This window comes from Caenorhabditis elegans, chromosome III (genome assembly GCF_000002985.6).
Source record: "Caenorhabditis elegans chromosome III".
Taxonomy (NCBI): Eukaryota; Metazoa; Nematoda; class Chromadorea; order Rhabditida; family Rhabditidae; genus Caenorhabditis; species Caenorhabditis elegans.
Window position 1 is genome coordinate 512,975 of NC_003281.10, and position 19,733 is coordinate 532,707.

General features: G+C 40.0%; 2 protein-coding genes across 2 annotated transcripts; both read right to left on the bottom strand.

The window, feature by feature from the left end:
• Nucleotides 1-745: 745 nt before the first annotated feature.
• Nucleotides 746-11,070, bottom strand: T22F7.3 (BPTI/Kunitz inhibitor domain-containing protein). The gene is made up of 20 exons (NM_064806.5): nt 10,954-11,070; nt 10,377-10,503; nt 10,275-10,323; nt 9,648-9,891; nt 9,281-9,536; nt 8,863-9,236; nt 8,577-8,814; nt 8,320-8,444; nt 7,914-8,210; nt 7,310-7,866; nt 6,650-6,893; nt 6,446-6,601; nt 6,237-6,389; nt 5,574-5,841; nt 5,444-5,523; nt 2,499-3,181; nt 2,278-2,416; nt 1,641-1,993; nt 1,483-1,591; nt 746-950 (listed from the first exon to the last, which is right to left on the bottom strand). The coding sequence occupies exons 1-20, from the start codon at nt 11,003-11,005 to the stop codon at nt 901-903; spliced, it is 4,554 nt and encodes a 1,517-aa protein (NP_497207.4). The 5' UTR covers nt 11,006-11,070; the 3' UTR covers nt 746-900.
• A 1,052-nt stretch (nt 11,071-12,122) lies between these two features.
• T22F7.4 (DUF19 domain-containing protein) lies at nt 12,123-13,950 on the bottom strand. Its single transcript, NM_064807.4, has 4 exons — nt 13,797-13,950; nt 13,256-13,380; nt 12,916-13,065; nt 12,123-12,592 (listed from the first exon to the last, which is right to left on the bottom strand). Exons 1-4 carry the CDS (start codon nt 13,939-13,941, stop codon nt 12,410-12,412), a joined length of 603 nt encoding a protein of 200 aa, NP_497208.2. The 5' UTR covers nt 13,942-13,950; the 3' UTR covers nt 12,123-12,409.
• Nucleotides 13,951-19,733: the final 5,783 nt, after the last annotated feature.

Here is a 19,733-nt window from a genome sequence, read left to right on the forward strand (position 1 = left end):
AAAATTTTAAGGGGTAAGATTCTCGAAAAAGATCACTGAGCTTTTTGGTTTTCGTGAAACTTGAATTATGAGCTGATTCCGAACTTGAATTATGAGCTGACATCATAAGTTTCTTTTTTTTTAATTTCTACAAAAAATTTCCACGAATACCTTAGGATTTGCGAAACTGATTTTCGTGAAAAATCACCGCTTCGAAAATGGTTTTTTGCAATTCGCAAAAATTTTGAAAGTAACCGTCTTCTTGAGTATCCAGCAGGATGATCCTGTGATTTCAGCCCGCTACTGCACAGAAACACTTTCTGACATCCTTAACACCCGAGGTTTAGTGTATTTTTGTGTAGCATACTTGGCCCAGTTTCCTCTGATCCGCGCGGGCATCCATCCTATCTCATTATAAAGTGTACGTCAAGAGAAACTGATCTTCGCACCAAACATATGTATGTTTTACTGTATGTTTAATGTTGGTGGCGGCGGCGCTGGTTCAAATATTGTACAAACCAACACCGCTTCTCTTCTAATCGGGGCTCTCGCGCGCGCTCACAATGATAAGATCACGCGCGGCGCGGAACTCCAAAAAGAGTGAACTTTTTCGCCGGTCTCACCTCTCTCCGCGAGCAAATCATGACCTGATGAAAAACACGCGCAGCACCGGTGCGCCGCTTTTTTTGTTCCGACTGTTTGTTTTGGGTGGCTAACGACTGTTTTTAGGAAGGCGGGGGGAGTTGAATTGGAATTGCAGTGGATTAAATTGAGAGTTTCTTTATTTAGAATTTTTGTTATAGAACATCTCCGGAGCAACAAAGAGACGGGGGAAAGAAGAAAAAGAAAAATAACCGTAACGAGACAAGGTGTATACCTCGGGAGAATTAAAAAAGACAACTGGGGAAAGAGTAACAGAATCTATCGCCTTCGTTGAGCAGCGCACGGAGCATACCATGGGCATTGTGGTTCTGAAATAAGAAAAGTTGGGGATTTGGAGAAAAATCGTTGTCGATTGTTAATCTTCAGAAACCCCGTTGTGAAAAAATTATTTTTTAAGTCAAGATTTGACTAAAAATGCTAATTTTTGTTATTTCTGAACTTTTGCAGTAATTCCGAACTTTCTCCAATGCTGCAAGCTCACGTGTTTCCAGGCTGTCCCATTACGGTTTGATCTAAAAAAAAATGCGGGAAATTTTCGCCCAAAAAATGTGACGTCAGCACGTTCATAACCACGCAAAATCAGTTGAGAACTCTGCGTCTCAACTCCCGCATTTTTTGTAGATCTATGATACGTAGAGAAAACCGAAATGGAACGCTCTGACACCACGTGCAATCTTGATTGTTTGCAAATTTCTCATAATTTAAAAGAATTCTACGACTAGAAAAAACATTCTGAAAATTTTGGACAAATTTCAAAAAAAATTTTCTTGCGGGACCTATGTCAAAGGCGCAACTCAAGAAAAAGTGTCCAAATACTTGTAAGCTATAAGAAAATCATACCACACTGTGCTTCGCCACCTCTTTCCACCATTAGATAGCCTCTGGGGCAGGACTCCGAGCGTTTTACCCTCCCGTTTGGGCAGCACATTTTGTTAATGCAAGTGTGACCCTGAAATAAACAACGCTTTTAAGTTCCCGAATCTCATTGCTTAAGTTACCTGTGGGCATCCTTTAACTGGATTACAGACCAAAGGCATATTATTCTGTGGGAAGAGCATCGGCACTCGACCGTCTGGACAGGTGTACTTTGCCAGATGGGGCTTCACTATAACAGCTCCAGTAGTAGCAGGTGCTCCGACGATTCTACCACCTTTTACGATTCTTCCAACTACGGGTGGTGCGATAGGCTTGCTCAACGTCACTGGGGCACTGGAGCAGCACACATAGGATTGTATCATTTTTGAGTAGACACATGCTGAAGGCTTCGGACATTTCTGCTTGGCACACTGGATTAGGGTGTAGTCGGAAGATATCACGGGCTGTCTTGGTGCTTCGCAGATGTTTATATTGTCTGGAAGAATTGGGATATTTTGGAAATGGCCAGTTTTTTAAGTGTAAAAATTGAGAGAGCGGCGCCTCACGCCGGGAGAGTTTTCGGCTACACACCGTAGTCGTGCAACGTAGTGCGTGGCTATGTGGAAGCGGCCGACAAGTTCAAGGTTCTGCGCCGAACTATACACGCGGATAAGTTGCGGCGCTAGTGGCGGCGTGAGGCTGTTTGAGGCGTCTCACCGGCGCCCACATGGAAGCCGTAGTTCCACTATTCCAAACTGCGAAAATTCCTTGAAAACTTACTCAAACACCTATCCTTGTAAGGTGAGCTTCCATGTGCACACTTGCACATCATCAAAGTGCAAACAGTGCCATTCGGGCATTGCTCGTCTGCTGTGCATGCCGCTCCAATTGCCGATTTGTCGAGGCAGGCGCTGTTTTTCTGCAAATTTTTGATTTCTGGACTGGCCTGTACCATGCTCCGGCTTAGGTTTAGGCTTAGTCGCCAAGAAAAAAAAACTCACCTCAACCTGATTTTCTTTGCAGCCCGCCAAAACGGGCCTGATGACTTCCTTGGCGACAACAACCTCCTTCACAACCTCATCCGTGTCTACCTGAATGCACCGCCCGTCTTGCTCGCGGAACTTTTTCCCACAGGCACACATCTGCCCGACACATTCTGCACCGGACGTGCACTGTGAGGAGAGGAGACACACTGATCCGACGGCTCCACGAACTTTGCATTCTCCATTGATCAAGGCTGTGTCAGGTGGGCAGAGGGATTTTCCGGGGTTGCCACCGGACGTTACTGATGGGGACATTGTCGGTGGCGGGACTGTGGCACCGGGTGTTTCTGGAGCTCCTGGTGCAATTGTAATATTACTAGATCCTTCTCCAATCATTGGACGATCCCTTCCACCGATCCTTGCGGTACAACATATAGTCTTTCCTCCCTTTGAGTTTTGACAGGAATACCCTTCCGGACAATTTCTAAGCTTCACTGAACACTCCTGAGCGCCTCCCGTCAAATCAAGGTAGGCAACTGAATCGCCTGGACATCCGGCCTTATGCCCGCAGCACTGGAATTGCTTGTTACGATCCGAAAACTGACAGAAATAGCCAGTAGGGCAGGAGGCACCAGACGCCGTGCACACCACCGGATGATCATTGTTCACCAGAGCGACCTGAGAGTGTGGGCATCCAAGTTCTGCAAAAAAGCGGTGATCTTTTGACTTAATTGGGGGGAAATGTTAAGACAAAGACGCGAGCCGCCAACACGAACGGCCACTTCACTTTACACATGTGTTTTGGAGGGGGGACAGAGCTCAACAGCTTACTTCCGCGCTGATTAGTGGTTTGCTATATTGGGCTATTTTGGGAAGTGATTTTTACAGGGGTCTAAAGGTTTTCGCCTTTTTTAGGGTAGTTCCAATTCTGTTAACTGTTGGATCATTTCCAGATTTTTAGAAATATTCTGAAATTTATACTTTTTTTTTGGAAAAATAGGGAGTTTCTTTGAGAGTTTCTAGAGTTTAAGAGTTTTTAGGTGATTTTCGGGGCGGCAATTGACGTTTGGCAAATTTATATGGCGACAAATCGGCAAATCGGCATTTTGCCGATCTGCCGACTTGCCTACTTGCCCTAAATTTTCATTTTCGGCAAACATTTTCGGCCGATCTGCCGATTCGCAGAAAGTTTTTAATTCCGGCAGTTGGCCGGTTTGTCTATTCCCGGATATCATTTTTTGCTGGAAATATTTGGAGGGGTTTTTTATTAAACGGGAAGACTGAAAACAATGCCTTTGATATACTTTTTCCCGTTTTCTTTAGATATTTTCATAGAATCTGTTTATTTTTCAAAATAGATGTAGGAATATTCACAGGATGCGTACAATTTTGCCGATGTTCTAAAATTTCCAAAAAAGTGTAAAACCACAATTTTCTGACAATTTTCGGCAAATGTAGTTTTTCCGGCAAATTCGGTAAATCGGCAAATTGTTTTCAATTCAAGTGATTTGCCGATTTGCCGGAAATTTTCAATTCCGGCAGTTTGCCGATTTGCCGGAAATTTTAAATTCCAGCAATTTGCCGATTTGCTGGAAATTTTCAATTGCTGAAATTTTTCGGCAATTGCCTTTTTTCCGCAAATTCGGTAAATCGGCAATTTTGCCGGTTTGCTGATTGGTCGGAAATTTTCCATTCCGGCAATTTCCCGATTTTCCGATTTGCCGTATATGCCCATATATGTTCAAAAGTTCCGAATTTAGTAACTTAAAAATGTATTTAGCTTTCTCGGGTTTTTGCTGGCTTCATGAAAACATTTTTTTGAAAAAATGAAATTTATTGAAGACACACCAAAAACTTTTTTTTTGTTTCCAGGTTTGCTAAACATCCTGAAATCAATAAACTGAAACTCGATTAAAGTTCCGAAAAGGACAGTCTACGTTCTCAAACTCTTTAATCTTCGAAAAGAGAATTTAGAGTACGTGACGTCAGTCAGATCCAAAATTCCTCCGCAGACAATCTTTTTTTCCTAATCAAGAGGTCATTGAAGGGATACCGGTCAGTATCATCATTCCACCTCCCACCATCACAGAGCCTCATCACCACCACTCAACTCTTTGTTTGTCGTGATGTCGCGCGAGCGCGAGCCGAGCTTCCGTGTCGCTTGGCGATACCCCCTCCCGGCGTCCAACAAACAATATACTTCTTTCGAACCACACAAGTACTGTGTTGCTGCTGCTACTGACCATCTTATTCCGCGCTGTTCTTCTTCTTCAAAAGGATTACACCTGCTCAGTCCTTCTATCTCTCTCTCTTCCTACCCCCTACACACAAAAGTACACTGTCAACATACACTCGAGACATTCCTATTGAAGAAACTAAAGCTGGGAATGAAATTGAGGACACTGATGTTCTCTTTGATTGGGTTAATTGATAGGAATATTCGGAACTAGGTATTTATACTAACAAAATGAAAACTCAGGTGTTTTGATGTTTGGTTTATACATAGGCTTAGCTTGGGCTTAAGCTTATCTGAAGGTTTAGGCTTGCCTATTAACCTTTTTTCTATAAAAATTGCCACCCAGATGACTATTGAGAAGAAATACTGTAAACACTCGTCGAAATTAAATTTGGAACAAAATTTATAGGGCACACAGAAGTGTTTGCTACAACATCATATGTCTCATGTTCGAAATTTTAGACAACTGGAACATTTTACCCAAAAAAATTGAAAATTTTCCGCGAATCCAGCAAGCTTTAAGATTGGCATGATTAGCAGATTCACAAAAACCTTGATCAACAGTGAAATTCAAAGATTATGCCTGATATCCAGATATAAGGTCTAGTTTAGACACTGATAACTAGTCATAAGAAGTTCCTCACAAGAAAGGCAAAAAAATAAAAGAAACGTTATGAAGTTTTATGTGCAATGCTAGAAACTGCAGAAACAAAAACATTTAGCTAACCTTCTTGCTCGATCTCGTCTTCCTCAATCGGATCTTTACCGCAACACTGGTAACGTTGGAAAGCCACCGCGAACTGACAACTGAAATTCGGAAACATATTTTTTACTCAGTACTCCATCCATTTCCCTACCTAAACGTAGCTGGACATCCCTTGTTCTCCGGATTGAAAGGATCACAGGCCACCACCTCATTCTTTTTGGCATACGCATACTCTCCTGGTGGACATCCTTCGGAAATCGCGTTGATCTCACCTCGACAACAGAATCCGCTCATTGCAGATGGTGTCTGCTTGTGGCAGCGATAACCGACAGGGCAGGAGATGAATGCTCCCGGGGTGCAGATTCTTGGCATTTTAGATTTTTCGTCCATAAGGAATTCGGAGTCGCCTTTGCAAACGTCTGGAATTTTAAGGATTGTGAAAAGTTAAAAAAAAAAGCTTAATTCACTTGAGAATAGCCCTTAATTTCTCAAAAAAAAATTATGACCGTTCGAAATTCTTTTGATACAAAACTGAATTTTTCTGCCGAAAACTAATTTTAATTTAATTTTTAACCTATTTTAAAATTTTGGTAGTTTTTTCCTGTCGATTTAGGTAATTTTCAGCCGATAACGACTCAAATATGTCAATTAATCAACTGCTGCGATACAGAGAGAATCAAAAATTTTGAAATTATAGCTAAATTTAGCTCGAAATTTCGAAACGCCACCGTTTTTGGTGCCATTTGAAAGCTATTTTGTAGGTTGATTCTCCCGGGGCCCGCCCAGTTTATAGCTGCCTGCATTCAAAACTCACTCCTCGCCGAGCAACAAAATCCTTGAAGCACATTTTTAGACCGACTCTGACAACTATAACCATCCGAGCAGGTATTCGCGTTATTCAGGGTACATCTGACAGGCAGCAGGGTCTTCTTGGCGCGGAATAATGCACGACCGTCTGGGCACACATCTGGAAGATGACATTTTTGTTTTGGCGAAAAATTTAAATTCTGTTAAAATTCTAACTTTCTGTAGTTGGAGCACAACAATAGTATCTGTTTCTTTGAGCGTTGAATCGGCAAAGGAAGTCGGACGGACAACTTCCTGGCACATTAATTGCACATTCACGGACAGTCTCGTCTAGGGAATTTATGAAGGCTCGCTCTTCGGATGGACAGACATCTGAACTATTTGAGAATTTGGCATAAAATTCTACTGAGTACTACTAACCCATACTAGTACTTCCACAACAAACATATGCAGACGTCAACGAGTTGAATCTGCACTGGAAGTTTGCCGGACAACTGTTAATGAGCACATTGTTACAGTCGAAAGCCTTTTTGGTGTTCACGTCCTTATAGGCGACCTCTCCGACTGCACAGCCTGCTGAACTACAGAAGTTGTTGCATTCCGATTGAGTGGCGAAGTTGTTCAGGTTCCCGTTACATCCGTTGTATTGGAATGTGGCGCATTCCTAGAAAATTGAGAATTGTTTGAAAACGGTGCGGACAGATTTAGAAATTGGCCTCAAACCCAAACAATATAATTTTTTCGGTCGCTGGTCGTGGCCTCTTCAAAAGCTAAAAATTCAAATTTCCCTAACTACAGTCACCCTACAGTACCCCTAGAGTACCACCACAGTACCTTGACATTATCCCCCACTAACTTCCAATCTAATACCTCTTCAAACGCTAAAAAATTCAAATTTTCCCCAACTACAGTAACCCTACAGTACCACTACAGTACCACTACAGTACCTTGACATTATCCCCCAGTCGAAATTATAGTAAGTCGGCAAAATCGCAAAATTTTCTCCGCGTTTTTAGACTGTTAATGTAAAATCCGGGTCTAGAAATTTGAGAAGAATTCTTTTTTGAAAATCTTACTTACCCTTGTGACAATATTAAAGTAGAATCTTCCAACTGAGATCTTCGAGCAATGATTCCCCTGCTGAGGTGGCTGACTACAAATGTGTTGCTTTGTGGGACAGCACCGACTCCCCACGTGTCCATTAACCGGGATCGTTAGACATTCGTGAGTTGATGGACAAGACTTCTGTTCGGAGCAGCTCATCGGCTTATTCGTAGCTTCGTCTCTCAACGGCATTCCACCGTTCGGGCATCCACCAACTCCACAGTAATGCTGACAGTCTTCGGATGTTAGGAAGTTATTCGCATTTCCGTCGCAGCCCTCGTATTGGAATGACTCGCAAGATTGCTTGTTTGAGTTGAAATAGTACCTATAAGATCTTCCAGAACCGCATTGAACTCCTTTGTCAGGGTTTAGGGAGCATGTGAAGGCTTTTGTGGGGCAACATCCGTGGGTGGTTCCATCAAATGAGCAGACGTAGTTGACTGGGCACTTTGGACCATTTTGTTTGTCGGAGCATTGTTGGAAGTTTCCATTGCGATCTCGGAAGGCCCGACCGTGTTGACATTTTGGTTCGACTGGAAATTTAAAATTCTCAGATTTTTTAGAGGATACCATGCCTTACCATGAATTCCTCTACACTTCTGCTGGCAAGCCATCAGCGTATTGAAATTATTATCATTTCCCTGACACCCGGTATACTGGAACATTTCACAGGACCTGGTGGCGGCGTTATACCAATAACGACGGACCGCCGAGGTACAGTCCCCGAGACGTTTTGGTTGGGTGCATAGGGACTGAGCAGTTGGGCAGCAGACTTTGTGGGATCCTTGGCAAGAGTGGGAGGATGGACAGTCGGCGTTAGTCTCGCATCGCTGCCATTCCTCGCCGATTCGCAATGGGTTTCCGTTCTCGCAGACCACTGAAATGAGTTAATTTTATAAGAATGTGCTGGTTACCTAGATGCGATTCTAAAGATTAGGGTAAGATCGGAGCCTGATGTCAAGTTCAAGGATCGGAGATTGACTTACACTTTGAGCAGAAGGACTCGCAGTCTTGCTTCGTAAGGAAATTGTTGTAATTTCCGAGCCCGTGATACAAGAAGTTCACACAACGTCCCTGATCTATGTCGTAGTAGTAGCGAGTTACTGCTTTGCTGGAAAAGTCCAATTTTTACATTCACGACTGTCATAGAGAATCCGTGGAAGCTAGATTCATTCTTTTTTTAATTTCGAGCTGTTTTCAGTAAAAATTGTTAGCAAATAAGTCAGAACAGAATGAAACTTACTGCCCAGCAATCTGTAGACCTCTATCATAGTTCTCTGGTGGCTTAGTTAGCAACATCCTTCCACCATTAGCACTACAAATGTGCGAAGCGGTTGGACAACATGTTTGCTGGGATCCTATAAGTGTACATTGATGTTCTTGGTCACACCTGGAAGTTGAAGCTAGACAGTTTGTTCGGGGAACTTCGTCTAGGATTGAGAATTTGGATGAGGCAAATTCAGGAGCTCCACGGCGGCATGCTGAAGTTTTATCGGATTTGGAAAAGCTTTACAGCTTCAGAGACTTACTATCCCTACAGTAGGATTCACAGTGCTCTGCGGTTCTAAAGTTGTTTGGAGAAGCATTGGTGATAGTGTCAGGATCCCACATAAACTGCACACAAGTTCCCGTCGCCGAGTTATACCACCACCTGGGCACCGATGGCTCGTCACCGGACTCCAAGGGCTGGATACAAACGAAGGCTCTGTTATGACAACAGATTCCGTCGACTTTCTCGGAATACTCGTTGAAAAGATCATTGTTCACTTGAGGATGAGAGATGCAGTTATAGGTGTCCGCGATGAAAACATCCTGCTCACCATCCGGATAGACACACCATGTCGAGCCATCTCCACCATTAGAAGTGCGGACCTCTGAGGAAAGGGAGTTGCACAGAACTGGCCTGAAACGTTAATTTTGATGAGGTTAGTCAAACTGTGGCATTACATATAGTTTCCCGGATTCAATGGATGTGTGCTAGGATTAGCCAGAACAGTCGCTGGATTCGGATTTCCATTGTGTGCCTCAGGAAGTGGGCATGCTGGTGGGATTGCAGATGAGATGCATACTGTACCATCTCTTGTTCGGCTGGGTACAGTTTCCTTTGGGCACTCGCAAAGACCAGCAGATGTGCAGATGGTTCCAGGCCATACAGCTTCACATTGTCGATTTTCCACACAGCCTGACTCGCCGGGGTTTACTTCTGCAAGATATTGATGTTGATGGGGAAGAAATTAGGATTGGGGTTTAGTGATTTTTCTGTTAGATCTTCCAACCTGATACGGAAACCCCCCTATTTCCTACAGTAACCTACTCGGCCAACAATGTTGCGAAATCGACACAAAATCACTCAAACAACTGCAGACACCGCCGCCGCAGAACATTCCCCGCTGGCAATCAGTATTAAAATTGCAGACGTCTCCAACTCTCGAGGATCCCGTCGTGGCTCGCCGTCTTCTTATGTGATTGTCGGTGGTCTCCTCCTGCACACACTCTCTCGTGATTTGATTGAAAACCGCTGGCGGCATGTTGCGATGTGAGCAATCAAACTGAATCACCTGTAAGTTTAGTTTTTTTTTTTTGCACCAGTGTTTGCAGAGCATGACCAGTGCGCAGTGTTTGAGGTCCTAGGTTTTTTTTTTGGAACTTGGACTTTTGTGAAGGTTTGGCCAAAAATGAGTTGAAACTTGTTCAAACTAGCTTGCTTGTGTTCGAGATATAAAAACTATCAACCAAAAAAAAAATCAACAGCCATTAGTTGTTGTACAATATTAATAACGGTTGATAATACCCAATAAAAACTGAAGTATAACTTAGGGATTACTCACTTATTTATCAGAACTACCAGACGCTGGAAACCCCCTATTTCCTACAGTAACCTACTCGGCCAACAGTGGTGCAGTGTATGCCAGCATCTCAATTTTAAACATTTCCCACTTACCTCTCCATCAATGCACATGAAATACTTGGACGGGGTGTAGTTTACTTTTCTGAAAATTTTCAATAGTACAAGTCTTCAATATTATTCCAAAATCTTCCCTACTTTGTATCATTATTACATGTGTACACTGGGAGCCTGTCGAAGTTGTTACATGGCTGGCCTACGGCCACTAGATCGCATTCGTCGCAGTATGAGTCCTCTTCGCAGTAGGGGGTGGCAGTGTGAATCACTGTAAAATGGTAAGTTACATGTATAAGGTTTTTAATAACTACGACAATATATTTAAGTAGTCTAACTATGGCTACAACTGATGTAGTGGTGTTTTTTGTAAAATTTGACAATCAGTATATACTTCTAGAGCAGCTAATAACATTAGTTAGGTACATTGGTATTGTAGCATTAATATTAATATTGTAAAATACGCCGTTACTAAAAATATATGATGATGGTGTTAATAATAACAGTGACAATCATAAAATAGTATCACGACTTGCCATTTGTAATGTGTATTGCTACAGTAACCCTAAACTAGGTTACTATGGGATTCACAAAACTAGAAAGTAAAGTACCTACTATGTTCTTACTGTTGTTATCAGTTAGTTATTATTCGGGATTATACACACAATTGAGGTTTAATAGATCAAATTAAGGTGGTACGTAGAATTAGAAGTAGACTTACAGTTAGCTATCCATAGCACGTGGAATAGTGTTCCTCCGGGCCTTAACCGCATAATGTGATGACTGAGAGCCGCCGCACAAAAACAGCTGAAAAATAAAATGTTACAAAATTTAATATGCGGTTGAGGAAAAAGGAAGTAGAAATGAATAGGTGGGGGGAGAAATTCATCCTAATCAAGATGAGGGGCGTGTGTATCTTGTCGCAAAAAGTTCGTGCGCCCCGGTGCTCGGAGTGGAACACTGTGCACGGACAATAGGTCATAGAGATATTAATTGGATATCTATGAGCTGAATGGATACTCACACACACACACACACACACACTTTATCACAACTTATCAAGTGGTCACCGATTGACGACGACCGATTTCACGCGTTTTGACACCTCTTGAGTGTGTGAGAGATAGACTATTTGCTTTTTGGGAAAATAATACTGCGTGTGTGTGTGTGTGCGATGCTTTTTCGGATCGATATGGTACTGGAGATGTCCCCCTACCATCTTTTTAGGGAGTGTCTAGACGTTGTTGTGGGGATTAGGCGTATTTTGTTGCAATTTTTCGACAAAAAAATATTTGGAGAGCGGTTCTGAACAGGGGTGCGCGGCAATCGGAAATTTCTGACAATCGGCAATTTTGGCAATTGCCGGTTTTGAAACATTTCGCCGATCGGCAATTTTGACAATTACTGGTTTTGGAAATTTTCGGTAATTTTCAAACCTAAATATATATTGTATTGTATTGTATTGTGTTTATTACGATTGAAATCGTGATCAAAAATAAATAGTATAAAGACATGAATAAGTTAATATATCGGAAATTTTAAAAAATTCACCTCGTTTTCTGTATTCGGTTAGTCATTTTTTAAGAGAAAACGGTCAATCATTAAAGGATTAAAACATTTTGAGCTTGAAAAAAAGGTAATTTCAAATAGAATGCATGTTTAGGCTCCTAAATCTACAAAAGTTTCTCAAATTTATATTTTCGGAAATTCTGATTTTCGGCAATTTCGGCAATGTCCTCGGTAAAACGTTGCAACTTTATAGCATACTCTCACAACTTCGTTCTGGTTTTTAATATGTATACTCCTACCAACTTCTGCCAACTCTAGAATCATTTTGACTGATGTTATTTCTAGGCCATTAGGCCGCCTTCCACAAAAAAACCCAGAAACTTATTAACAAACTGTGTATTCTTTTTCCAATAACATAAAAAACTCACCATCATATTTAAATAACTAATAACATAAATAGGCGAAAAATAATTAATAACAAAGAGGAGAAGGAAAGGAGTGAACTATTATTAAATATGAGGTGTTTCGAGAGGAAGAGAGAGAGATAGTAATTTTCGAGGTAAGGATTGTTGTGCGTGTAGATCAACGGGAAAATATTAATAATAATAATAATAGGGAACTCTAATAAATAAATGCTAACTTATGTGTACATTAACAACAAAAAATGCTCATTTCTTTTCCTGGATCTCCTGACTCTCGTCCTTTTGCACTTCTTTGAACCGCTGAAGAATTCTGTCATGATGCTTGTGCAGATAATCGAAAAGATCTTCGACTTGTGCTGTGTAGTGAGGGTTTTTTTGGTTTTCGTAGGTTTTGTGCTCGATTTGATGCATAACAGGCTCACGGAATTCCTGGAAAAGGTTATAGTTTTTTTTTTGAGTGGCGGAAAGAGAGACAGAGACACATAGACAACCATGTGGTGTCAGGATGTCCTATTACGGTTTGATCAACAAGAAATGCGGGAATTTTTTCCGTAGAAAAACGTGACGTCAGCACACTTTTAACCATTCGAAATCAATTTAGAAATCTGCGTCCAGACGCGTCGCAATTTTTGTAGATCAAGGGGGTTATGCTATTTAAAAAAAAAAAAAAAAAAACAGTATGATTTTTGTCTAAATTTATTGGAGTTTTCAAAAATTTTACACAATTATTTTAGCTTTGTCGAAACACATACCTCAAGTTCTTCAAGATTCAACTCGAAAAGTTTGGGAGCATTGGCTCCGAAGTTCTTCATCACATGCTTGATCAGCGCTTTTTCCTCAGGTCTTTGAAAGAATCTGCAATTGCGAGAGAAACATTCGAGGGTTTCGCAACAGAATTCCTTCTGAAATTCATTAAAAAATATATAGCGGGAAAAAATGTTCGAAAAAAAGTGTTCCTTGAGAATTTTTTAATAGAAGTTTTTTTCTGCAATTAATTTTTGTGAACGCCTATTTTAGAGGTGTCCGTTTGAATGATATAAAGAATCAATGTATGAGTTTAAAAATACTCAAAAATTGTGAAATAAAACTGACCAAAAACAGCGGATAAATTTCGCTCATTTCTATTAATCCATTCTTGTAGTTTTTGATGAGATTTGATTCGAAAATTTTTTCCTTCTTCCAAGTGGACCGCCCAGGAGATGTGAACGTTGCGTATGCTGTAATTATTTCATTTCGAAAAATTATAATTAAGTTGTATCACAGACTGTCTAGCTTCTAGGGATTTTCTATTTTTTGGAAAACATCTGAAAATTTGGTGGGAAATTTTTATAAGTTATCTTTTTATTTCCTCCCAACAAGGTACATTTTTCCAAAAGCTTGCAAAATATTCTTATCCACAGAAAAAGTTTTAAAGATATTCAGAAAATTGTATCAAAAAAATTTTTTTTTTTTTAAAGTTGTATAAAAAATTTTTCGAAAAACTATCAGAATTCTTGTATAAAACATATTGCAAAAAAATTTTTGAAAAAAAAATTTTTTTTTTTGAAAATTGTATCGAAGTTTTAGACAAATCATTAAAAAAAAATCAAAGACGATATTCGTTTTAAAGCCAAAATTTGCAAGAATAACTTACTATCCTTGGGACAATTAAAGCCTTTATTACATATTCGATCAATTATGATCATGATCTGATCATCGGTGAAAATCACCTTCTCCTCGGCGATCAGCCCTTGAATGGAGAGGTACATAAATATATAGAACATTGATAAGTACTTCATGATGGTGATCTGTAATTAGGTTTGGAAAAATATTAACTGAAAAAAAGAAAAGATGAGAAGATTAAAGACAATTTTGGAGAATATAGAAAAAATTAATTAGCAACATAAACGAGCGAAACGTTATAAAAAAATGTTTACTTGTCATTAAATCAAACTTCAGAGAGTGACCACTGAAGAGGGAAAAGGAGAAGGGGGCAAGAAAATTAATGTCCAGAGTTCTTTTAAAGGGAGCACAGAGGGGAGAAGTAGGCGGGACTTGGTTTCTTTTTTGCAGATGTAAACATTTTTCTGTGGGGGGAAGGGGGGAGTGGTAGATTTGATCAGAAGGAACAAATTGAACTCGATAAGGAAGGTTATAGGCAACCGAAAATGTGATAAGTAATAAGCGGTAAGAGATCCAATTTTGAATTAAAGGTATTTCTGACTTTTTTTGACAACTCGAGGTAGCATACCAGTTGGTAACATAATATAACAGAGGTTTTCGATGCCTATATGTAAGAGTTTGCTAAGAGAACCCCTATATCTGTGTAAGCCATAAACCCACAAAATACAAAAACGATAGTATTCTGTTGTGAACTTTATGGATTTTTTATAATATTAGGTTGAACCGGAAGTCTTTGTGACTTTTTAAATCGTTTATTTCTCGTAGCCATTTTGAAACTTCCATGGGTATTGAAGGTTCTCCCTCCGAGGACACGAGCCACATCTGAAAACGACCAGTATTCAGATGGAGCAGTGCCTTGAGAATACGGAGGGTAAAGGAGAACCATCCATCCACGCCTGGCCAGTTCTTGCAATACTTGTTTCAAGCCGTAGGGACAAGCGTTGTTTTGTTGAAAATGGAGTTGCTTGTCCATCAGGGGTGAACGATTGAAGACTTTCTTCAGGTTCCGTGGTTAGATAATGTAGAGGCCCCCAGTAATTATTTTGCTATCAGGTAGCAATTCCCTGTAGATGGGGCCGTACACTCCTCACCACATTGAGGTCATGACTTTTTTGGGGTGATAGTCGGGTTTAGCGGCATCCTGTGGGGTCTCTCCTTCTTCAATTCATTGGGCATGCCTGTGGTTGTTATCGCAGAGAACCCACTTCTCGTTTCCAGTGATGAGTCGGCCCAACCATCGATCGGCACCGTGGAGAACGAGGAGGGAAAGGGAACCATCCACTCAAAAATCAAGGTTGGCTTGTGTCAAGGTGTGAGGTATGAATCCACCCCTAATTTTCTTTATTCCGGGAGCTGCCAAGCCCTGTACGATGTTGGTCTGATAAGACCCAAGTGCGGTTGACAGCTCACGACTGGTTTGAAAAGGATTCGTTTTCACGGCTTTCTTCAACGAATCCAAATCCAATTTATGGGGTCTTATAGTCTTCGAGAGAAAAGTCGTCCTTGTCGAAGGGGTGGAACCAATTGTTTATGATATTATAGTGATGTGCATGTGTATGATAAACATTCTCAAGGAGACTATCTAAATCCTTCATCGTGGTATGAAAGAGGAAGAAGTACAGCAAACTATGTCGGAAATGGATGGCACTATTTAAATACATCGTTGGCTAACTAAACTCAGGTCAGAGGGAAGGGATTGGGGTGTTTTTTAAAATGAAGTTCCTTTACTCGTTGTTATACCCTAGCAACATAGGAACACCAAAGTGCAACTGCGGCGAGCGGTGGAGAAGCAAACCCATTCACAAAGACTTCCGGTTCAACCTAATATAATGAATGCTAATATGTGTAATGAGATTAAGAAGACCGCCAAATCTTATTAGCCTTTTCATAGTTTTGTTTTCCTCTTTTTGTACTTGGTCTTTATCGGTTATAACAGAAATAGACCGAGAATGTAGCTGTGTTCAATAAACACGCATAAGATAACTTTCATGATATAACTTATAAGAAAACAGTTAAAAAATTACCAAACGAGATATGAACTATTTAGCAGCAAAATTGCTTAATTTCAAGTTCAAACAAAATAGCGGGGGTAGGAAATATATGACCTGATAGACAGGATAAACTTATAGAAAAACATCACTTGCGGATTTATAGATCCTTCAATTGAAAACTCCCAGTTAATTCTATCAATTTTCAATAATCTCGGTTTTGTGCATATGTGCATAACGAGATTAAAAAGACCACCGACTAAACATGCTTATTTAATCTCATTTATTTTTTTAAATGAATCTTTGCATTTTTATGCAACGAAACCGAACATCAAAGGCTACGGTAGTAGAAAATGTTGTGAGATTGATGTTTTATTTATTAGGTGTGTCATGGAGGTTTCTACGTAGTCACAAGAAGAAGATATTTGTTTAGATGAAGTTCGGAACCTCATGTCAGGGTAGAATTTCAGGATCCACGAATTTTTTTCCTGCATCAAATCTTTTCAGCTCCAAAACAGTTATACAGGCTTGCCTGCTAGAGATCACTCAATAGGTATGAGGCAGTTATGTTGTTTGTGTATCTCTACACGCTCACCCTTCTCTACAGGCTCTCTGTGGGAAAAAAACTGTCAAGGTGTTGTGACGTGGAAATTGTACGTACCAAGTATGCTGATGAACAACCAACTGCAAACCAGCACAGTTGGTTCCTCTTCACTTTCGTCATGTCCAACCTTTATGACGTTTATCGGAAGGACGTCGCTATTGATTGGACGTGAAAGAGGTTAACGAGGTTAAAACAATTGTAGTTCCATTAAGGTCGTATTCTTATTCAGTACACATTAAAAAAAAATTACCCTTTTTTTAATGCTCCCTTATAGAGAAACCGAAAATTTCCAAAAATTTTAGTTTTACACTAGAAACTGATGTCAGTACATTTTTTTGCATAACTGTCTAACTTCTCAATAGGACAATTGATATTTTAGACCTTCAGGATTTCAGATCACCGCTGAAATATCAAATTGCTGAAGTAACTTGACATACTTCTCAAAATAGCCATACATATCGTGTTACTTATTTCATGATGACAAATAAATAGTAATGGGATACGTGACTTGTTGCTGTTAATGTGATCTATTGGGAATTTGAGATAATATTATTACGCGCAAAGTTTGTCGTAGTTTTGAAAAGAAATTTGGTTTTTTTAAAATTAAGACTGGGTGGGGGTGCTTAGTAGTCGGATTAAATAAATGCCACGGAGAAGAGATTTGCAAAAATTGTTGAGGTGGTGTAATGACGCACCAAGCTTCTGGACTTGACAGGCCACAGCTTTTAATAATTTAATCATATACCTACTTTTTGTTGTCACACAAAAATCAACGACCATGTTAGCTATAAATAAATACAATTAGTTGCTTAGCTAGATAAATTTAATAAAACCTTGTAATAGCTTGGATTAAATAATGTGCGTTTTGACATTTCCATTACTCATTCTCAACTGGAACTTTGGTTTTCTTTGGGAATTGACTTAAGCTGATTACAATTGAAGAAATACGTCATTTGTAAGGAATTTATTGGATTTTCAAGTTTTATGAGAACAAAAACCTACGGAGTTATAGATATGTAGGGGTTAGGGGACTGTTATCAGTTTATCAGTATACCAGTTTTTAATTTTGGAAAAATAAAGTCTATGAACTAAACATTAAGAACATAGATTTTTCGCCGTTTGACAAATCAGCAAATTCGATTTGCCAGAAATTTCAATTCCGGTAATTTGCCGGTTTGCCGATTTGCCGGAAATTTTCAATTACGGTAATTTGCCGGTTTGCCGATTTGCCGGAAATTTCAATTCTGGAAATTTGCCGGTTTGCCGGAAATTTTCAATTACTTTTCTATTCTAAAAAGTAATGTTTCTACGCTATTTTTGCACGCACCTCTTCATAAATTATGTATGAAACCTTGTAACGTCACAAGAGAAGACACCCGTGATCTAGAAAGTTGCGAGCTAGATATTTAGGAATTTTTGGAAAATTTGATCTTAAAAATAACTGCCAAAACAGAAAAATGCAGAAAGGTAACTAATTAGATCTCCTAGATTTTTATTTTAGAGATTTTCAATTGACATGAATACTATTAATAACCAAAAAAATATATATATGAAGGGCATTCCTGAAACATGCAAACTAGCAGAATAATGTTCAAAACCGCAAGAATAATGACAAGCACCGCTGCTGCTTTATATCATGACATCGCTGATAAGATTAATTCGTTTCGAGAACTGGTAACCCGCTTACATTGTGTTATACACAGATTGTTGATGAGCTCGGACTTTGGATTTTCATCTCGAACACAACAAAACACAACATTTCGAGAAGTATTATTTACAGTTTGTTTCAAAAACTGATAAGGATGATAAGAAATCATCATAAAATAGTTTTAACACCGAATCTTGCATTAGTCACGAACAATGTTCAAAAAGACGTTAAAATTTAAAAACTGACTTACTTTGACGGCGAAATCTGCAAGCGCCTCCCTCTCTTTACACTGCTTCCGACGGAGAAAAAGGGGTCGAGAACCTCGGTGAGAATGACCAGGATTAGAAAAAAGCGGAGAGAAAAAAGACGAGATCTCCCGTAGTTTGATGAGGAGAAGTTATAACGTTCCGGGAGCAGAGAGGCTCATGCGATGTTGAGTCCGGTTTCTCTACGCTGGAATAGGGCCAACACTGTAAGGGGTGAGCTATTAGAGGATGTTCAAGAGCAATTCGTTGTCACTTTTTAACTAGAAATATCAGAATGAGGGAGATATCAGAGAAAATGGCGAGCCCGTTTTAGAACTTGTAGACAGTTCAGTAGTTGACTTTTGGAGCATCGGGACAGGGATTTCAAAAGTTTGGTGGGATCGAACAGCCTTCGATCCAGTAGAAGATATCGAAATTTATAGGAAAGTCCTTAAAACCTATTTATAAGTTGGTCGTTGTTGAAGATACTATCACGAACATTCGAGAACCACGGACCACGGGTCTGGACCAGGGCTTTGCGGCAACCGAAATCTTTGGCAACCAGCAATTGCCGAAGTAGCCGAACGCTGAAAATTTCGGCAACCGGCAACTAGATTGCCGGTGGCCGCACAGCCCTGGGGCGCAGACCGAAAGTGAGGCATAAACAATTTTCGAGATGATAACCTTCTGAACCACTATTTATCAAGTTACAAACTCTTGAACTTCATGCATTCACAAAAACGTTAGGTTTCCTGTTTCAAGAAAATGCCGACAAACAATTTTGTGTAAAACACAACAAGAGAAACGTTCGGCGCCTGTCTTTCTCCCGGCGGTCTACGCCAACTGACTAAATTGTTGCGAAAAAAGAAAATATAGACGATTGAGCAGAGTTCAGACATTGAATCATCTTTTTGCCAATTGGGATTTTGCAACAAGAACTTTGATTTCACATCTTAATCCGGAATAAGAAAATGTCTTCAAGCAAATTTTTCTGATACATAGTGACATGGAATTTGTAACGGATTCTAAAACGGATTTCAAAGCGGAAATAGAAGTGGAAACCCATTTTGATTTTAATAATATGACATGACTTTTTTGGATTATTGGGATTAAGACAGCAATATGATATTTATGAAAATAGTGATGTTATGTAGGTTTCACTTTTGATCACAATGAAATCATAGGTTATATAGAAGCCTGATAAAATGAATAAGCAGATTCTATCACTCATGGACTACCGCCGTTCAAGTCTATGATGACAGACGCTGGTGAGCTCGATACTTCAGTAGTCAGTAACAATTTTGAGCAGGACTCTGGTAGGCCATTGGGTACTTCAGATCATCGTAGCGGTCTGATTCACTCAACCTTCACACAGAATAAGGATCGGCTCTAATTGAAGATCTGGAGTAGGTGCCAGTGTTCT